Source organism: Octopus bimaculoides, chromosome 14, assembly GCF_046866305.1.
Source record: "Octopus bimaculoides isolate indiv1 chromosome 14, ASM4686630v1, whole genome shotgun sequence".
Lineage (NCBI taxonomy): Eukaryota > Metazoa > Mollusca > Cephalopoda > Octopoda > Octopodidae > Octopus > Octopus bimaculoides.
The window spans coordinates 5,029,184-5,051,875 of record NC_142941.1 but is presented as its reverse complement, the minus strand read 5'-3'; the positions used below and the strand labels follow the sequence as shown (position 1 = coordinate 5,051,875).

Below are 22,692 nucleotides of genomic sequence, written 5' to 3'. Positions count from 1 at the left end.
TCATACAAACATACAATACAACACTTGTGCACATAATTTGTCTACATTTATTTATATTTACATTATTGATCTCATGTAAATTTTGCAATCAACTCTGTGGTTGTGTATGTAAATAAACAAAATTATTTGCTTAGTGTATACGCACCATCTATATATTAATACACGCATACACATTTATATGTACATATCTTATTTTAATTGTACTTTCATTATCTAGGGTATATGTGTATGTATGTATGTACATATTTTATGCCTTTCTATTTCCATCTCTTTTATATCTACATACATTATATATATATATATATATATATGTGTGTGTGTGTGTACATATTTTACCTGTTTTAATTATTAGACTGCGGCCATGCAAGGTATATATGTGTGTGTATACATATATATGTATATGTATGTATATATTAGTACGCACACCACAAATATCCATGAAAGAATATATATGTATGTGTGTGTGTGTGTGTGTGTGTCTGCTTCTGTCAAACTATAATTCCTATTGTGTGTTCGTGTATTTGTCTCTTCTATTTGTATCATTAAATTCATATTTGTGTCCCATATCTGTATGAATATACACTCACACGTACACAATATATATATACATACATATATATATGTATGTATACTCACACACATTAGTGCATATATCCTCCATGTCTATCTTTCTCTATCTCTACCTTATATATCTCTTTTAACTTTAAATTCCTCCTTTTATTGATTTTAACAGAAATGCTTAGCAAAAGTTCACGCTCACAATTTAACACAAGCCGGGTCGGAACCAACACACACACACACACTCACGCACACACACTACTATGTTTACATTACCAATGTATTAGTGAATGTGTGTATATATGTATGTGCGTGTATCTGTGTGTGCGTGTCTGTCTGTGAGTCCTCATCTACCAAGGGCCATAACTCTCTATATTCTGTTCCAATATTTTATCCCATTTCCAAATACTATCTGAGTATATGTAATATTTCTATCAATGATTATATCCTATTATATGATATCAATGTTTATATTATCACATTATGTTGTGTTCCCGTTTATTTATATCCTGTTCAGATTCTATCTTTGTTCTGTGCCTTTCGAGTCTATATGTATCTACATAATATATCTAGGTACATTACCATCAGTATACCTTCTAGTAGTCTTAAGTTACACCAGACAATACTACTACTACTACTACTACTACTATTTCACCATAATAACGAATCCTAAAACACTGTGCCGATACAACACCAAATTCTGAACACTGTGCATTCAACTTTGATACTGTCACACTGTCCCCCATACAACGTTACCACACTTATACGATTCACTATACCGCCATACTCTGGTACACCATACCTCTACACTGTGGTATACCATACACTATACCACCACGTATGCCATACACTTTAGCACCATACTGTTGTACACCATTCACTATACCATCACACTACTACAGCATACACTCTGCCACTACACTATGGTATGCCATATGCTCTACCATCATAATACACTGTGATGCTACTACCTTATCACTCCAGTTACTTCACCATATTATGATACTCTGACTCCATACACAGCTACAACATACACCACTGCATTACCACCACCACACAACACACTATGACACTGTACATTTGTCAGTCGTTAGAGCATCCGTTGAAATGCTTTGCAATTATCATTCTGGCTCTTTGGGGTCTGATTTTAATTCCTACCTTTGGGTGGTAGGCTTACGCTGTCATCCACTTTAACACTCTTCCTTTGTCTTTGGGTTCCATTAAGCCAAGGAGTTAACTTTATCGCAAACATTCAGGACAAGGTCTTTAGTTGAGTTTGTATCCCTCCCTCCCCACCTATCTCTTACAAATCTCAGAAACCCTGGAAAGGGTTAGGGTCATTGACTTTTCTCCTGAATGAAAGACAAAGGCAAAAAACAACTACATTAATACACAATTTGTTTTTAAGAAGTTGTTCTCCTCCTCATTATCATCATACTTTTCCATATTAACATGGGTGGGACAGGTCTTCTAAGGCAGACACCCTTCCTGTCACCAAGACGTTTGGTTACCTGTTACAAAATCTAGGTACACAGTGGACTTATTCTAAAACCATGTTGCTCACAATATAACCTCATCAACATCTCTGGTCATCTATTAACTCTTCCTCAAACCCTGACTATGGCCTAGATAACTTCTATTGTGATTATGCCCCAACACTGATTACTATGGTCATTCTGACTTAGATGCTGGCTACTGCACATGACCCTTGGGGGTGTCCATAGAAGTTCGTTTTTTTTTTTGTTAAAATTTATGTGCAATGATTTGTTTATACTTCTACAATACACAAAACATCATAACAACTTTCTTATCCAATTCCTACTAATATTTAATTCTAAAAATATAATGGGATTTTTTTTTTTTAATGTTGAATGGCTGTAAGGGGCCACCTGTGTAAAATAGTAATCAAAGGGGTCCATAGGTAGAAAAGAGGTTGAGATCCAGTTGCCGAGATACTGCTGTGGTCACAATGACCTGGGGACTGACTACTGTCAACAGCCTTCCTTAATGTTGAGTTGAAGTCTTTTGGCATCAGTTCATTAATGCTGAACAGCCAGAGTGTTGCTCTCATAAACTTGTATCACTCGTGGAGTGGAGGCAACTGACTGGGTGTTGGTTTGGTGTGATGTGCTGTAGTGTGGTCAGGTGACCGAGGTTGTGCTGTACTGTAGTGACCTTAGCTGTGGTGTTGTTATTGTTATTAACCCCAGGTCATACCTTATTGAGCTACCTATGATCAAAAGTTGTTCCAGTTGTGATAATTTTTTTTCTTTTGTATTGTATATCAAGGATTTCATTGACCACTTTGTCCTCACTTTTTATAAAATGACAGGTATGATTTGGAGGAATCTAGCTGCAATTTTTAGCCATTTAAGTGAGCACATAGAGACTCCTTCATTTGGTGTAGTGTATTGTGAAGTACTGTAGGGTAATGTAGCATGGTGGTATGTAGTATTTCCTGGCACAGGCTTTTCTAAGCAGAAGAACGTCTCTGGAAGATAGTGAGGGATCAGGAACACCTGCCACAAGTGTCATCTCCGGCAATGTGGAGGAAATTCATCAGCTTGTGCATGAAGGCCATCGGGGGACAGTCAACAACATTGCTGATGTTGTTGGTCTGTCGAATGGGTCCATGCAGGCAATCCTAACATCTGGAGTCTTCATGACAACAATGCATCCTGTCACCGAGCTTTCCTCACTCAAGAGTTTCTCACCAGAAACATGGTATCACTTTTGCTCTCGCCCTTTTTCGCCAGATTTAGCACCTGTGGACTTACATCTCTTCCCCAAGATGAAAATGCTGCTCAAAGGTTGCCATATTTACACTGTTGTTCAAAATCAAGAGTGAATCACAGAAGGTCCTCAACTCACTTACAGAAAATCCCTTCCAGGCTGGATTCCAAAAGTGGCAGGAACACTGGGACTGATGTATTGTTGTGCAAGGGGACTATTTTGAAGGAGATAATGTTGAAACTTAGGTAAATAGGTTGTTTTTTTTTTTATCCCACCTCCTGATGCTTTGCTCTTGATCTTTTTCATAGCTGCTCTTGATCAGCTCTGATGAAGCAAAACTATGGCATGCAGGTAGTTGGTCAAAAAACAAGGTGCAACCCACATCCATCTTCCCAGCTCTGACATACATTCAGGCAACACCTATTTCTATGTACTTCACAAGACCTCATTTCATCCTGTAACAATGTGGGTCTGTTGTACTCTCTCCACTGCCCATTCTGATGGTGATTCTGTAGTAGAAGCAGGCAAAGGTGATATCAGAGCACAACAGTTGCTGTTCTTCTGCAATTATTGGTATTTGTTTCATACAAATTTTTGGCATCCACACATGGAAGAATTATCTCTTGGATATATCTGCATCAATTGACTAAGATTCCAGACAGGAACATCTCCATTTCTGATGTCTTCTATTCAGGATTATTTTATCGATTCTTAACACAGTAAAGTGAAGGCACATGGCCTGGCGGTCAGAGTATTGCAATCACAATCATATAATCATGGTTTTGGTTCCTGGCCCAACCCAGGCAGTGTGTTGTGTTCTTGAGCAAGACACTTCATTTCATGTTGTTCCAGTCCATTCAACTACAAATGAGTTCCAACAATAACTGGGAATTTAACCCTGAAACAGGTATGCATCTCATTCAATGTGAAGGGCTTGTAATCTCAGTGACTTACATGTCGTAGAAACCAGATTATGTTCTGGCTGTATGAATCCCAGGGCACATAACAAATGTATGCCTAAAGTAGGATTTGAAGATTTGGCTATAATTTTGGCTGGTTTAGTGACTCCATGAAAGTTTTTTTATTGGTTGATGGAAGATCAGGGTGAGTGATTTTGTAGTGAAAGCTCCTCAAAGCTTAGACGCAACACTTAGTAAACTTTGAATGGCTAGGCATGGCTGTGTGGTTAAGAAATTTGATTTGCAACTATGTTATTTTGGGTTCAGTCCATCTGACTGGTGTACGTGATGTGCCGTATACCATTTCATTGTATCATGTATTTTTTTATTATTATTATTATTATTATTATACATTCAGAGGGGGAAAAAGGTGGCATTTGTGATCTCTTTCAACAGTAGACCCTGTTAAAGGATCTCAGGGACCAGTTAGTTATGCTAAAGCAGATAATGGATTAATTTTACCACCTAAGGAATATACCATATATCATACATACCACCATATACTGTAATACCGTCATAAACCATACATCCCACCCTGTACCATTTGGCAGCACCTATTTCTATGTACTTCACAAGAACTCATATCATTATGTAACACACAGCATCTCTGTCACTATATTCCACATAAAGGATGTACCTCCATCTGCCACGAGTTATCGACTGAAAATGTCATATAACACAACTGGAGACAGTTTAGTGTGGAGAAACCAATATTATTATTATTATTATTATTATTATTATACATTAGTTTCATGTTAAGTTTCTGCTGTGCCACCCTGTACACCTCCATGTTCCTGAAGTGTATGAAGCATTGTAATTTTATTTTTGTGAGGATGTTGATGTACTGCACCAGTTTCTTTTGTTATTTTCGTGTATGTTCTGTTGTGTTTGATGTGTGTAATGCAAGTTGTGTTACTTCGTTGGGCCCTTATTTCATTATGTTGCACAAGTTGTGTTGCTTCAGGTTATTAGGTGCATACTGTATAGGATACGTGTTTTGTGTAAAAACTGTTCTATTTGAGCTCTTCTACTGAATTGATTGTCTTGTGCAAGATGTAGGCTGTTATATATAAAAATATATATATATATATATATTATAGTGCCTAATTCTCCAATTACTGGTGGTATTGTTTTCACACTCAAACCCCACATCTTGAATATTTCAGTTTCAAGGTCCTTCTATTATGATAGCTTCTCCACTTCTTGTCAGGCAATATTTTCATCAGAAGGGATTGTAACATCTATTATTATTATTATTATTATTATTATTATTATTGTTATTGTTATTGTTATTAAGGCAGTGAGCTATCTGAACCTTCAGCATGCCAGACAAAACACTTAGTGGCATCAATCTTTATGTTCTGAGTTCAAATTCAATCTTTATGTTCTGAGTTCAAATTCCACTGAGGTAGACTTTGCTTTTCATCCTTTCGGGGTCAAATAATTAAGTACCAGTTGAACACTGGGGTAATCAACTCATCCCCCACCTCCCCCAAGCTACCCTTGTGGCAAAAATTTGAAATTATTATTATTATTATTATCATTATCATTATTATTAGTAGTAGTATTAAAGTGGTGAGCTGGCAGAATCGTTAGCACACCGGGCGAAATGCTTAGCAGTATTTCATCTGCCTCTACGTTCTGAGTTCTAATTCTGCTGAGGTCGACTTTGCCTTTCATCCTTTCAAGGTTGATAAATTAAGTACCAGTTCCACACTGGGGTCAATCTAATCAACTATCCCCCTCCCTCAAGTTTCAAGCCTTGTGCCTATAGCAGAAAGGATTATTATTATTATTATTATTTTTTTTTTTTATTGTTATTGAATATATTCTGTTCACCTGCCCATCTTCTTTAATTCACCCTTTCAGTAATACATTGGCTGAAGGACACAAATTTATTAGAAGTATAAGCCAACTGGATTGACCCCTGTAATTTACTTTTTCCACACCAAAATAACAAATGACATTGAACTATAAATACAGTAACACATTTAGTCCAGTGGCAGACAAAGCTACACTGATGGCTGTACGATGGGGAAGAGTAGTGCTGTGTATAGGAGTCTGCAGAAAACACCAGTCTGCTGGTCGGCTATTGTACTACTTCGTCATTGTTGTGTTATTGGATTAATGGCCAAGACGCTTAACATGAAAATAGCCTTCTCTACCTAACTGTAGACAGGCACTGATTTGATGGTGGAATTTTCTCTCTGTAAGCAGTAGTGGGATTACTGTAAAACTGGTGAGTGTTTCATTAGCTTGTAAGGGCTTCAAACATGTCCCTTGGTTTTAACACCACCATATGATCTATTGGGACTTTAGCAGAGTTCCCTCTCTTGTAACATTCAGGCTGACCAGCCCCTTGGTTCCCTATCCACCCATGCTTTTCCTGCTTACATTGACTTGCAGAGGTTCAAGCTGGAGACCAACCTCTTCAATTACAGCATTCAGGGATTATCTACAAAGGTCATGATCATTGCTTGTCCCACTTCTTAGCTAACATATTTATTCAAGTATGACCCTTTAGCATTCAATTTATTCTGTCAAATGTTATGCTTATTTATTCGCATTGTTTTCAATTAATCCTGGATTATCTCATAGCTTCAAGATTTCAATGATGTGATTGTTTATCTTTAGAATGACACTGTAGGATAGGTGTAAGAGGTTGAATCTGGCCAGTTTTGAACATAAAACATGTAAAATATTTTGGCCCATTATGGCCGGTTTAAATGCTAAAGGGTTAATGTAAGAAATTGAACACAAGACACCAAGGTGGAGTAGCATTATACTTGAATATAATTGTTTCAAATTTTAGCAAAGCCAGCAATTTTAAGAGAAGGGAGTTTTGCTCAACTGGTACTTATTTTATCTACCCTAGAAGGATGAAGGGCAAAGTGGGCCTCAACAGTATTTGGACTCAAAACTTAAAAGAGCCAGAAAATATGCTGTGAAGCATGTTTGTCCACCATGCTGACAAATCTATCAGTTCATTACTTTTTACTTGAACATAGAAATACAAAACAGATAAAGTATATTACTGATTTGCAGGTAGGAAAAGTGAGTGTTCTGCTAGATTTGCGATTGCATTGCCCTGGAGTAATTACAGGAATTGCTATAAGAAAAAATAAAAATTGTTTAGATGTTAAGTTAGAAATTGGTGAATTCCACCATGTTGACATTCCCTAGATACATCTGCTGTGTTGTCTTCTGTGAGTGATAAAGCTTGTGAGACAAACTCTATCACTGCCGACCCGACTCCCAGCTGTGTGTGTGGGTGCTGCAGCCACTCACAACTGACCCTTCCAAAAGTAGAGTGATACTTAATCCTTTGGATAAACTTAGATTTCTTCCACACCTTGCTCTCTCTTTCTCTCTCTCTCTCTCTCTCTCTCTCTCTTTCTTCTTTCTCTTATTCTGTATGTATGTGTACATGTGCACACACACACACACACGTGCACTCACATATAAAGCAGCATCATGGCAGCTGTCTATTTGCTGGCCATAGCTCAAGGTTGTCACTTCAATTTCTCTCTCTCTTTCTCTCTCTCTCTCTCTCTCTCACACACACACAGAGTATAATATAGTATCGCTCCACCCTCTTCTGTTAAGTAACTACTAACAGTTGTTGATCTAAGCCATAAAAAAAACAAATTTTTAAATAATTTCTGATGTTTGTAAACCTACGTCCGTTTTCCATGCTAGCATGGGTTGGACCGTTCGACTGGGGTCTGGGAAGCCAGGAGGCTGCACCAGGCTCCAATCTGATCTGGCAAGGTTCTACAGCTGGATGCCCTTCCTAACGCCAATCACTCTGTGAGTGTAGTGGGTGCTTTTTATGTGCCACCAGCACAGGGGCCAGGAGAGCTGACAACGACCACAATCAGATGGTGCTTTTTATGTGCCACCGGCACGGAAGCCAGTCGAGATGACGCTGGCATCGGCCACATTCAGATGGTGCTTTTTACATGCCACCGGCACGGGTATCACAACTACAATTTCCATTTGATTTTCATTTTGATGTTGATATACTTGACTCAACAGGTCTCCTCAAGCAGAGCAGCTTGCCCTACGATCTAAGGTACTTTTGAATGGGCTGGGGGCTGGTTATGAAAAACTGGTGTAGGCTACAGCTGCAATCTCACTTTATTTGTATATCTCCAGAGGTCCCGGTCTTTCGCCATTGCCTCTGTGAGGCCCAACATTCGAAGGTCATGCTTCACCACCTCATCCCATGTCTTTCTGGGTCTCCCTCTTCCACGGGTTCCTTCCACTGTTTGGGAGTGGCACTTCTTCCCACATCTCTCCTCATCCATCCGTAGTACATGACCATACCAGCGCAAACATCTCTCTTGCACGCCACATCTGATGCTTCTTATGTCCAACATTTCTCTCAGGGCGCTTATACTCTGTCGTGTGTGCACACTGACATTACACGTCCAGCGGATCATGCTAGCTTCATTTCTTTCAAGCCTACGCATATCCTCCGTAGTCATGGCCCATGTTTCACTGCTGTGAAGCATGGCAGTTCACACACATGTATCGTACAATCTACCTTCCATTCTGAGCGAGAGGCCCTTTCTCACCAGTAGGGGTAGAAGCTTTCTGAACTTTGCCCAGGCTATTCTTATTCTAGTGGTAACACTCTCTGAGCATCCACCCCCACTACTAACTTGGTCACCTAGGTAGCAGAAGCTATCAACTATTTACTTAGTACAACACATTACAGTCAGGACCTCCTTCCTATCTAAATCTACTGAGATGCTTGGTGGGAGATGAAAGTGAGGGCTCTTTTGAATTTATTCTTTACACTTTACACATGCACATACACACACACTCACATCATCATCATTATCATCATTGTTTAAGGTCTGCTTTCCATGCTGGCATGATTTGGACAGTTTGACTGAGGACTGGCAAACCAGAAGGCTTCACCAGATTCCAATCTGATCTGGCAAGGTTTCTACAGCTGGATGCCTTTCCTAACACCAACCACTCCAAGTACCGCCACTGGCACAAGAGCCAGTCAGGCGGTACTGACATCAACCACGCTTGAATGGTGCTTTTTACATGCCACCATCATGGGACCAATCAGGTAGCACTGGCATCGACCACGCTCAAATGGTGCTTTTTACATGTCATTGGCACGGGAGCCAGTCAGGTGGCACTGGCATCGACCATGCTCAAATAATGCCTTTTACATGCCACCAGCATGGGAGCTAGTCAGGTGGCACTGGCAACGATCACACATTTGAATTTACAAATCAAAAGAATAAAGTATCCAGTACTTATCGTAGACATGCTGTGAAAAGCAGAAATGTGAAACTAGGAGGGAAGCTTCAACTCTGTGTGTGTGTGTGTGTAGCCATGTAACAATACACATGGTTTGATTTACCTATATGTCTGTATGTATGTATATATATATATATATATATATATATATATATATATATATATATATATATATATACCACCCACCTCCACCATTTAACTCAGACCCTGATTTGATATTTCTATCTAAAAATGAAATAACTCTCTTATAAATAGCTTATATTTTTATACACCTAACCTTCATGATATCATCTCAGACAAAACCAGTTTTCTGTTTGAAAAGAGTTTATCAAGACAGGAATCAGCTGTTTAGCATTCTTAACTTTTCCTCTTGTTTTTCTAGTCAGTTCTTTTCACTTCAAAAACCACAACCTGAGATTTTAACAGTTTCCGTTTTTGAAGCTTCTATTACAACACACATTTCAAACAGAAAGGGACATACCCATAGCTTGAGAAAGGTCATTGTGACACAGAGAATAAGGCCATGGCTGTGTTTGTCACAATTCCTTGTCTGCTTTAGTCAGACATATTGAGTATGGTTCTTGATCCCCTTATCCTCATTTGTTACTGGTAATTATTTTAATTAAACCTAAATAAACTTAGTTGACCATAATGATCAACTTTCTGACCATTCTTTATTACATCAGAGTGGTGGTAGGGGCCACTCTGCTTGTTTTCTTTCTCTGTTCTTTGCTCAAGGTCTCCACCTCACCAGAATCCCATCAACAGAGAGGCCATTGCTATCCTGCAGCACTGATTTCCACAATCCTCCTGTCTGTTTCCATGGGCAAATTACTTCTGCTATGGTCTTTTGTGCTGACCAGTATCTTATGAGTGATATTGGTCACTGGAAACAACACCAAAGCCTGTTGTGTGTGTGTGTGTGTGTGTGTGTTTCAGTCTCCTCTTCTACATCTTAACACTGTGCATATAAGGTGTAGAACAGTGTTGCCGTTTAGGTGATATCAATGTTTGTGCCTGCCATAAATCCATGTTTGGCCATTATGTGCTTGGACATGTGAAAGGTGGGGGGGGGGGGGAATATATACTTTAGTTGGAAACAAGTAAGGATTGGCAACAAGAAGACCAGCCAGCCAGCCATAAAAAACTGACTCAGCAAAATCTCATCTGACCCATGCCAGCCTGGAGAATGTGTGTGTATGTATGTATGTGTATATGTGTGTGTGTGTATGTATGACAATAACAAGCAAGAAAATGAGTAATCAACATCACATTGGTGGTTGATTAACTTGTTTTAATAGAAAGATTGATGTTAATGTGACATATATATATTACACACACATGCACACAAACTCATATTCACAGGCTCTGAAAACAATTGTCAGATTTTATACTGAAAAACCAAAGCTACTGAAATTGGTGGGATGTTAGGAATGCCAGCCAAATGGTTCAAGTCCTCTTAGTAACATTGTGCCCAAGACACCAAACTGGGACTGGCCTAGTCCAGTAAGCTGTAAACAGGTACCATAGAGCTGTCTTCAAAAGTATCTTTCAAACTTGTCTCTAAACATTCTTCATCACATTCACCCGGTGAACTCCCATCATTGCAAAGGGCAGGATTGATGGAGTGTTTATTAAATCTAATTTCAAACCCTGTCAAATCTTACTTTCATGGTAACAGAAACACACCCCCAGCCAAAAAATTACCACACAGCTTCTATCTACCAAACATTACTTTTAAGAAACCCCTGTCTATCAGATATTTCTCACAATTTGCACAAACCCTCTCTGCCGAATTTCATTCAAGATATTTAGAGCCAGCCACATCTGTCAAATTTCACAATGTTTTTGACAACTTAAGGTTATGAAATTGATGAAACTTACCCAAGGTGTCACAGTGGGACTTGAACCTGAAGTTATGTTGCTAAAAACAAAGTTCTTAACCCCCCTCACAATCATGCTTGTCTATATACATTTGTCTGACTTATAAACCTGTCTAACTTGTCTATTTTACCAGTCTAACTTAATTTAATCACTATGTTTTGAATTAATCATGTACTATCTTGTTACTTCAAGATTTCGATATGATTGTTATTTTTAGAATCTGGTTAGTTTTAAAATAAGGTGGGTAGAATATTTGGGCCAGATATGGCCAGTTTAAATGCTAATGGGTTAAATATTGAGTTCTATTTTTCCTTAATGTGCCAGCAAGCCTATATATATATATTTATTTATTTCTTTTCAGATTTGTTTGCTGTCCTTACAGAAACTCCCCACCACCCAATGGAGATCAACTTCTGAAGAATCCCTGAATAGCCTTTCTCACATTTGATACATTTTATATCTTCTGCTTCTTTTATAAAGGTTTTTGGCAACTGGGACACATTACACATGGCATATTTGGTCCATCCAAAGGAAATCCCCACACCAACCTAACAACCAACATTGCACAACGTGTTGTTCTGTCTCTCGGCTCTATAACAACACTACCACACTTTGGAAAATACCAAATACAACTGCATATGGTAAACTGTGGGGGATATTCATTGCTGTGTGTATATATATACAAAATCTCTACCTATGTTGCTGTATACATTCATAACGGAAAACCTGTGTGTGTCTGTAGGAAATTTCTAACCACATGTTGAATCTTAATCAATGAGATTAGCATCCAGTTCTTTTCCTGAACACATCTAGCTTTCATATATATATATATATATATATATATATCGGTATACATACACGTATGTAGATATGTAATAGGGATTGTTTGAGTTGGCATTTCTAACTCTTCAGGTTCTTATTATGCAATATATATATATGTATGTATATTGATAACTTGATGTTCTGTGGATCAATTGACAAACAATGAAAATTTGTGATCCGTTAAAAGATAATTTAGAGTCGTATTTTTGTTTTAGTTGACCTCTTCTAGAAACACCTTGGCCCCTTTTGTTTAACTACCTGAGTACACGGCATTGTTTTGCTCCCCTTAATTTGTGTCACAAAGGTCGGAGGTCACTTTGTCCGTTTGATGGTTAGTAGTTTGAGTGTTGTGTCTGTGATTTGAACTGCTGAACACTTATCAGAAAGGATGATACTGTGAAAAGTACAACATGTAGTAGTGGACAATGTCAATAGTCCTGATCTATAGTCCAGCTGGTTTATGATGTAAACTGTTCCTTTTACATTGCTGTTGTCACCATCATCATCATCATCATCAACTACAGTACCACCATAACCATTATCATTATCATAATCATTTGTGTCACCACCATCTTCTCCCTATTGTAGCAAATCAAATGTAATTTGGAAGCACAGTGACATCTACCCAATATGTACCCTGTTCAGTCTAGCTACCCTATTGGAAGTCAGCAAGGCATTAACAGCCAATCGTTGTACCAAAACCACCATCTAAAAGGCCACCCGAATGCTTCGTCTGGGGGCAAAGCATTTCGACCTTTGGATGGCTCTGGAGGCACAACAGGGACGGCCACTAGCGTCACAACGTCCAGTGGAGGCGGAAAGAGCTTCAGAAATGATACGATTGCCCGCAAAGATTTGTCGAATCAAAGACCTGCCTTGCCTAACCTCAATCAGGGTAGTTCCTCTACAAACAATAACACCACTACCAGCACATCCCTTATCCAAAAGACATATCCGTGTACAATTTGTAAGAAGATATTTTCTAGCCCATTTTTTCTCAAGAACCATGAGCAAACTCACCAGATACATTCAATGGGGTCCACCAAACCATTTGGCTGTTCTGGTTGTCACAAGCAGTTCTCTTTATTCGTGGACTTAAAGAATCATAATTGCATGCCTGTCCAATCCCAGGCAACACAGGAAATGACAGGCCAGAGAAATCTGATGGGCAACAACATGCATTCAAAGCCCTATCACTGCGACATATGCAACAGAGGCTTTTCTCACCATGCCAATTTAAAGTTGCACCTTCGCACCCATTCCGGTGATAAACCATTTTCTTGTGAGGTATGCGGCAAAAGTTTCTCTCAGAAGAACTGTCTAAATGATCACAAGCGGCTTCACAGTGGAGATTTATTTTACTGCAGTTACTGCAAGAAGCCATTCGCCAATGAATTCTTTCTGCGAAATCATCTAAGAACTCATACTGGCGAGAAGCCTTTTGAATGCAACTTTTGCGACAAGAAGTTTTCACAGCGTGGAAACTTGAAAACTCATATGCGCATACACACAGGAGAGCGACCGTTTCAATGTGACCTCTGCGACAAATCGTTTGCTCAAAAGAATTGCCTGACAGATCACAAACGCCTTCACTCTGGCGACATGTTTTTCTGTATTGTCTGCAAGAAAGCATTCACTAACCAATTTTTCTTGAAAATCCACGAACAGAGCCATACTGCTGTGAGTAATAGCGAAGGAGGTGAAAATATGTTTTATTGCACCTTCTGCAAAAAGGGTTTCTCAAATCAATTTTTTCTACGTAACCATGAACGGACACACACAGGGGAAAAACCTTTCCACTGCCAGTTTTGTGGTAAATCATTTGCTCAAAGTGGAAACTACCGTACACACATGAGAATACATACTGGCGAGAAGCCATTTGTCTGTGATGTCTGCGGAAAAGCATTTACTCAAAGGAACAGCCTTAGCGATCATAAACGTTTTCACACTGGCGAACTATATTATTGTAGTGTATGCAAGAAGGCCTTCTGCAATCAGTTTTTCTTGAAGATTCACGAACAGACACATTCAGGAGAAGTGTATTATTGTTCATACTGTAAGAAAGGTTACCCAAATCAGTTCTTCTTAAAAAATCACTTGAGAACTCACACAGGTGAGAAACCATTTGTGTGCCAATTTTGCAATAAAGCTTTTGCCCAACGAGGGAACTTGAAACTTCATGTGAGAATACACACTGGGGAGAAACCCCATGTGTGTGACATCTGTGGCAAAGGTTTTGCACAGAAAAACTGTCTGATTGATCACAAGAGAATTCACAGCGGGGATTTGTTCTTCTGTATTGTTTGTAACAAAGCATTTACAAACCAATTTTTCTTAAAAATACATGAACAAGCTCACACTGGAGAAATGTTCTATTGCAGCTACTGCAAAAAGGGATTTTCCAACCAGTTCTTTTTGAAAAATCATGAAAGGACCCATACAGGAGAAAAGCCTTTCCAATGTAATTTCTGTAAAAAGAGCTTTTCTCAACGAGGAAATCTAAAATTACATCTGCGGAGACACACTGGAGAGAGACCATTTAATTGTGACGACTGCGGTAAATCTTTCAGTCAACGTAACAATCTGATCGACCACAAGAGAGTCCACAACGGAGAGTTGTTTTACTGTAACTTCTGCAAAAAGCCATTCTGTAACAAATTTTTCCTACAAAACCATGAAAGAACTCACACAGGTGAAAAGCCATTTGAATGTGAGTACTGCAAGGAGAAGTTTTCACACCAGGGTAATTTAAAAACTCACCTTCGCAAACACACTGGAGAGAAACCATTCTCGTGTGATCATTGTGGCAAATCCTTCACCCAACGACCTAACCTGACAAACCACAAGTGTCCTGCTGCAATAGCTGCTGCTGCTGCTGGAGACCGAATGTTTCTGAAGGGAACCAATACTCTCTCATCGACAATCAACAGCCTTGGTAAGAAGTTCAACACTAGCACAGTCGGTAGTGATGGCGAACTAAAATCCCTGAACTACAGCTCTTCGAACAAAGAAGCCAACTCCCAAATGAAACCAAACATCAAGAATAGCGAGCTTGTACGTGATCAATCAAATCAACAGAGCAAAGATTCCCAAGTGACCACACCGATTAGGCCGCAAGCGTCTACTGCGTCCTCTTCACATTCCAATTCAACCTATATTCATGGAATGCCTCAGTCGTGGGAAAACAACTATTTGTGGTCTCGGGGCTTTGCTGTTCCACCATTAATAGGCTCTGCATGGCCCAGTGTCACTTGTGCATCCAAACAAAACAAGCAAAACGCTTGGGGAAACCTTCAAGGGATGCACTCTTCACGAAATACATCAGAAGATATCAGTAGTTCCAAGTGAAAATCGGTGGGGTAAATTACAATAATGATAATAATTATAATAATAATGATAACATTAATAATAATAATAGTTGATCTTTGTCTCTTAATAAACATTAATATTCTTTCCTCTGTCTCATTGCATCATTCAAAACATGACTTGTTCTCTCACCTGACAAAATGTAACTACTAGAGACATCTTGTGGTGAAAAACCAAAACCAAAGACCTAGTCAGGGTCAGTAACTCATCCACCATTGGGTGGTTTTTATTTTTTTTAAAAATGACATTTTTGGTTACACCTCAAAAGCTAATGCAAGAGAGGAAAATGTATTCGTTAAAAAAAAAACAATTACAACAACATTGACTTTGAGGTGTGTACAGGGCCTGGACATTAACACACCTCACCACATCACAATTTGTTTACAAACACTCATATGTAACAACAACAACAAATAAAGGTTGTAACACATTTCCACATTCAAGAGATAAACTTCATTTTCACACACACACACACACACATAATATTCACATACACATACATAATACTCATACAGTCTTAACATAATGTTTGCAAACAATACACTCAAGCTATTGCATATTGAAACAAAAAAAAAATAATAATAATAATAATAAATTTTTTAAAAAATGAATTTAAAAAAAAACAAACAAATGTAATATTTTGTATTTAATGAAAAAAATTTTCAAAACCTAAATAAAAATGCAGTGTTGTGTAAAAAAAAAGATAATAACAATAATAATAATAATAATAATAAAGTACTAGTCAAGTACTGAGGTCAGTGGTACTGACTGTCTTCAAAATTGTTGACCTTGTGCTTAAATTTGAAATCAAATAATAATAAAAACAATCAATACAGTATAGGACTGAAAATGTGTAAATATAATATAAACTGGACCCTAATACTTTGTTGGTTATAACCCTTTAACAAGGGATTGCTCTGTAAATAATTCCTTCATATATCCTTTCTTTCTCCATACACGTACACACATATACACTATTCTCGCTTTGTCTGCTTGCTTAACCTGATGATTGAACCAGTCGTGGCTACTGATCCCCGATGTATATGTGTGTGGGTGGGTGTATTACCAGAAAATAACAATGCAGATGGATAAGGGAATTTGGGGAGGAAAAACAAAAAGACAGCACCAATGGATGTAAGCAAGTCTGGTCCCCTTTCTCAGCTGTCCTTGGGAATTTTGTTCCCTGCATGTACCAATTCTTCCTCTACTCACTTAGGAATTTAAGAAACATCTCAAATTCCTGATTCATGGTCTGTGCGTACATTTACATACATCATATATTCTTTCACTTGTTTCAGTCAGTTGACTGTGGCCATGCTCCATCGAAGAAATCAATCCCAGAACTTATTCTTTGTAAGCCAAGTACTATTGGTCTCTTTTGCCAAACTGCTAAGTTACAAGGACATAAACACACTAGCATCGGTTATCAAGCAATGGTGGGGGAGACAAAGACACACACACACACACACACACGTAAATATATACATATATATGTATATACATAACAGGCTTCTTTCAGTTTCCGTCTACCAAATCCTCCCACAAGGCTTTCATCTGCCCAAGGCTATAGCAGAAGACACTTGCCCAAGGTGCCACACAGTGGGACTGAACCTGGAACCATGAGGCTGGAAAGCAACTTCTTACATACATATGTATACATACACACACACACACACACACACACACAAATCTTCCCACCTGCATCACACATTAACTCATTTGGGAATTGAACTAAACTCGGTAAAAACTGATCTCTGATATGTATATATAAAAAGATGTATATATATACATATATATATATATATATGTATGTGTGTATATCTGGGGATCGCACCACATTCTCTTAGTGTCTACTCATCTGGGAATTGAACCAACCTTGGAAACAACAATTTTCTTTCTTTTTTTTTTTTTTTTTTTTTTGAAGGAAATGATTCATGTCTTCAGCAAAAGCAGACTATTTCTGTACCAAACCCTCTGCTCCTCCACTCCATTCCCATGTAACTGCTCGACATCCCTCTCCCCAAAATTTTTGTTATTAACCTTTGACCCTCTGCCAAACTAGAAGCAATACACAAGCCAAAATATATTGTTTGTTTTTGTTTCTTTTTTTTTATTCACATGCCATCCTCCTCTTCCTCTTCAAAAAAACTACTTCTTTAATCACATCATTCATCCTCATCATCATCATCACCATCATTCTTGCTAGCATCTCACCACACATTCACTCATCATCGCCATGCTCAATCATTGTAGATTATTATTATTATTATTTGCCTTTCTTCCTTTTAGGGTCAATAAAATGAGGACGGGTCAAGCACTGGAGGTTGATGAAATCAAATAGCCTCTTGCCCAAAATTTCAGGCCTTGTATCTACATCTTTTATCTTTTACTTGTTTCAGTCATGAGACCACGGCCATGCTGGGGCACTGCCTTGAAGAATTTTTAATTGAATGAATCGACCCTAATTTTTTTATTTTTTTAAGCCTGGTACTTATTCTATCAATCTCTGTTGCTGAACTGCTGAGTTACAGGGATGTAAACACACCAGCACCAGTTGTCAAGCAATGGTGGGAAACAAATATATGAATATATGTTGGGCTTCTTTCAGTTTCTGTCTACCAAATCCACTCACAGCAGCATTATCATTTTTTTTTTCCTTTCCTCATTTGCATTTTGATTAAAAACGTTTTTATTCTCTTTTCCTAAGCTTAATTACTTCAGTATTTACAGGACTTTTTCAACCTTTGTCATCCCCTTTCATTTTTCTCAATCTCTCTTTCCGTCTGTCTATCTATCCCTTTAACTGTTTATCTCTCTCTCTCCCTCTCTACCTGTCTATTCTTCTAATCATCTATACATATTACATACACACACACACACACACACACACATATATAAATCTGTTAATTCACCTGAAGTGATAAAATTAAAGGACTCCATCCATCTATCTACTGTTCTATCTTCTTGTCTATCTATCTCACTATCTGTCTGTCTATGTCTGCCTTTCTATCTGTCTCTCTATCTACCTAACCATGTTCTCATTACATTAAATGCAAGTTAATAAGCAGGAAATAGAGAACAATGCTGTTTGTTAACAGATGGACAACTTAAAGGACTTTTATAAAGATTACATATTCAGAGGAAACTATATCACTAACCTCACCACCGCCACCACCACATTACAGCTTTTAACACCACTACCACCATCACCATCTCCATCAACTCTACTACCATCATTACCACCCCAACACCACCATCACCACCATAACCATCTCATCAAATTCAGTGTATCTTATTTTTCAGTGGACAATAAAATACATCAGGAATGCAGTTGAATCCAGTTGAATGCAATTCTATAGACTTGCAAAAAGAAGAACCATTAAGATTGTGTGTGTGTATGTGTGTATATGTATGTACATATATCTCCCTCTCTCTCTCTCTCTTGGAGAGGCACAAGCACATACACACACATATATACACACGCAGCAGTAACTACTGCCTACCAAATTCAATCACAAAGCTTCGGTTGGCCCGGGGCTATAGCAGAAGACACTTGCTCAAGGTGCTACACGGTGGGACTGAAGCAAACTTCCTAACCGCACAGCCATGCCCGCGCCTGTATGTATATATATATATATAAAATTTAATAAATGGAGTAATACGCATATGTTAAATGAATTCTTTTAACATATGCGTATTACTCCATTTATTAAATTACCCAAAATAACGGAGTTTCTCCCTCATGAACAGGAGTTACACCACAGTCATTTTGTGATCTTTGCTACCCTGGTATCTATTAACCAATTTATTTTCCCGGAGTTAATAATTAACCAAGAGAAAATAAATACATATAATAATATATATATATATATGCATATATACATACATATATGTACATACCTACATATATATGTGTATATACATGCATATATGGGGACAGGACATCAAATGTGAACAACACGGAGTAGATAAAACAGGGGACAACTGATGAAGGGATTGTTCTTTATGTTGCCTGTCTCGTTTCTCTATTTCTTTCTTTTATTGTTTGAAAAAAAGTTCGTTTTCTATATTTTTGTTTTTTTATGTTCTCGTTTTTCATTTTGTTCAAGTACCCATATATGCATGTATACCTACATATATATGTAGGTATGTACATATATGTATGAATATATGCATATATATATTTCCCGAAAGGGTTAAAATATATAATAGAGAAACAATTCTTAATCCTTTCATTACCAACCTGGCTGAAACCGGTTCTGGTTCTGAGTACAAATGTCTTGTTTTCATAAGTTTTGAATTAAAATCTTCCACCAAACTTTAATCACAATTTTATGTTCCTAACACAGGTCGTAAGTCAATCTGGTCGTATGTCAGATTTATATTTTGCAACACTATTTTCATTCAAACGCAACTAATGCTTGACAGCAACTGAGTGAGAGACAGTGACAGGCAGTGGATGCCTGGGTCTGAGGGAGGCCTTCATTGCCAGATGCTGCCATAGTTATCGTATGTATAGCTGGCCAACATCCCAAAATCGATTTATATATTCATTTCTTTATTTCCTTATTTTTTTGTGGCCATAAGTGCAGATGGTTGTAAGTTGAGAAGGTGTGTGTGTGTGTATATATATATATATTGCAGTTGAGTATTAACTGTAATAGTCAATATTCTTTGTTATAGGCAACTAACCAGTACTTTCATAGGATTTTGCTCACCCTGAATGAGTTTTGTAACCTTTATTTGTGCTTATATATAAACTTTATCCGGGACCATGTGGTTACCATTCAGCTACGCCTGCGTCTCTCCTCAAAGCCACTGTTTGTGCTTTCCTAACGTGCCACACGGTAAGATCGAACCCTGAACCCTATGGTTGTGAAGTGAACTTCCTAACCCATGCAAGTCGTGAACAAAGAGTAATGTTATATTACAGTGGTAAAGATATATAAAGGACCATGTGAAAAGGGATATCAAACCAGGGAATGACTTACGTCTACTGCTAAAGGACAAGAACAGCCCCTCAAACGGACTTCCACACAGTTTCCTTCTACCAAATTCTATTCACTGTGCAGTGGGATTGAAACCAAGTTGAGAATCGAATCGAACTTCTCGTTCATAATACCAATACCTGCGTCCCAATTGGGAATGCATTTCTAACGCATCCTACAGCCCCTTTTTTCTTAATTGACAGGGTGTCAGTTGAGGGAATCCGACTGCTGCTTCTAGTAAAATTGATAACCATGTAGAGGCTCGTTGATTGTTGTTGAAGGGAGGTAACTCCGGGGTGCACAATAGAAGCGTTATAACTCATACCCATGTTGCCCCTTTAAGGGTCCAACGGTGACAAAATAAAACGGATTGGATGGCCTAATGGAGGTTTTGTGTTTATGTTAGCAATAACTACAACTCCAGCCTCTTCCCTAAGAAGAATATCAGTCGCGTGTGCATGTGATTATATGCTTGGGTTACGATAATAAATTATATGCCCACGGACACACACATATATACATAAACATATACATACATATATACAAACATTTTATATATATACATACACACACACAGACACATACATATATATAAACATACACAAGCATAATTATACGTTACGGCAATGACGAAAGACCGAGACCTATGGAGATATGCTGTGACTGAGAAGACCCGGCAAAGAAAGTGAGATCACAGCCGTAGCCTACACCAGTGTCGCATAACCAGCCCATTTAGAATGTACCTTTAAATCGTCGGGCAACATGCCGTGCTTGAGGAGACCTATTGAGTCAAGTAAAATCAAAACCAAATTCAAATCAAATCACAATCAAATGGAAATTGTAGTTGTGGCCGATACCAGTGCCATCTGACTGGCTCCCTGTGCCAGTGACACGTAAAAAGCACCATCCGAACGTGGCTGGCCAATGCCAGTGCCGCTTGACTGGCTCCCGTGCCGGCGGCATGTAAAAAGCACCCATTATACACTCGGTGTGGTTGGCGTTGGGAAGGGCATCCAGCTGTAGAAATATGCCAGATCAGATTGGAGCCTGGTGTGGCCTTCTAGCTTGCCAGTCCCCAGTCAAACCGTCCAACCCATGCGAGCATAAAAAACGGACGTTAAATGATGACTGATATATATATAATATATATATATATATATATATATATATATATATTTATATATATATATATATATATATATTTATATATATATATATATATACATATTTATACACTTTACTGTATATACACACACACATACATAGGCATGTCTGTGTGGCAAGAAGTTGGCATCCCAACTACATGGTTCTGGATTCAGACCCACTGAGTGGCACTTTAGGCAGGTGTCTTTTACTATAGCCTTGGGTTGACCAAAGCCTTGTGAGTAGATTTGGTAGACGGAAACTGAAAGAAGCCCATCATATATGTGTATGTCTTTATCCCCCACCACCACTTGACAACTGGTGTTGGTATGTTTATGTCTTCATGCAATAGCAGTTCAGCTAAAGAGACCGATAGAATAAGTACTGGGGTCGATTCACTCAACTTAAAATTCAAATGCAATGCCCCAGCATGGCCACACACTAAAGACTGAAACAAGTAAAAGATAAAATATATACATAAGGGGGTGCTGAAATGTTCCTGGCTTTAAGGGTATCACAAAAGGCCTGATTGGAGGCCCAACCCTCCAAGTTCTTTTACAGGCCTAAGAAGAAGTGAAGGACTGCTGCAATAAGTGTGTGAATCTGAGAGGGGAATAAGTTGAATAAAATCGTAATTAACTGATTCTCTTGTATTTTCTTTTACCAAAAGCCAGGAAATATATATCATCATTGTTGTGTAACATCTGCCTCCATGTTGGCCTAGGTTTGACGGTTTGAATATTGACATAATGGTAACAAACCAGATTTGTCATTGACAAAATACATAGCAAGACAGAATATCAAATATAATTTCATGTCCATCACATGATAGACTGACAGTCACATGTCATACTAATAGTAATAATAATAATAATAATAATAATAATAATAATAATAATAATAATAATAACAAAAGAAAAAAAAAACAGGGTTGACACAAAATCTATTTCTTT

At 38.2% G+C, this 22,692-nt stretch overlaps 1 protein-coding gene across 4 annotated transcripts in view; it reads left to right on the top strand.

The window, feature by feature from the left end:
- Nucleotides 1-18,309, top strand: part of LOC106870074 (uncharacterized) — a 22,541-nt gene extending 4,232 nt beyond the window's left edge. For all 4 annotated transcript variants that reach the window (XM_014916047.3, XM_089363176.1, XM_014916046.3 and 1 more), the window contains exon 2: nucleotides 11,782-18,309. In XM_014916047.3, the coding sequence (XP_014771533.1) occupies nucleotides 12,873-15,590 (2,718 nt within the window). In that variant the 5' untranslated portion in view covers nucleotides 11,782-12,872 and the 3' untranslated portion in view covers nucleotides 15,591-18,309. The remainder of the gene's footprint in view (nucleotides 1-11,781) is intronic.
- Nucleotides 18,310-22,692: the final 4,383 nt, after the last annotated feature.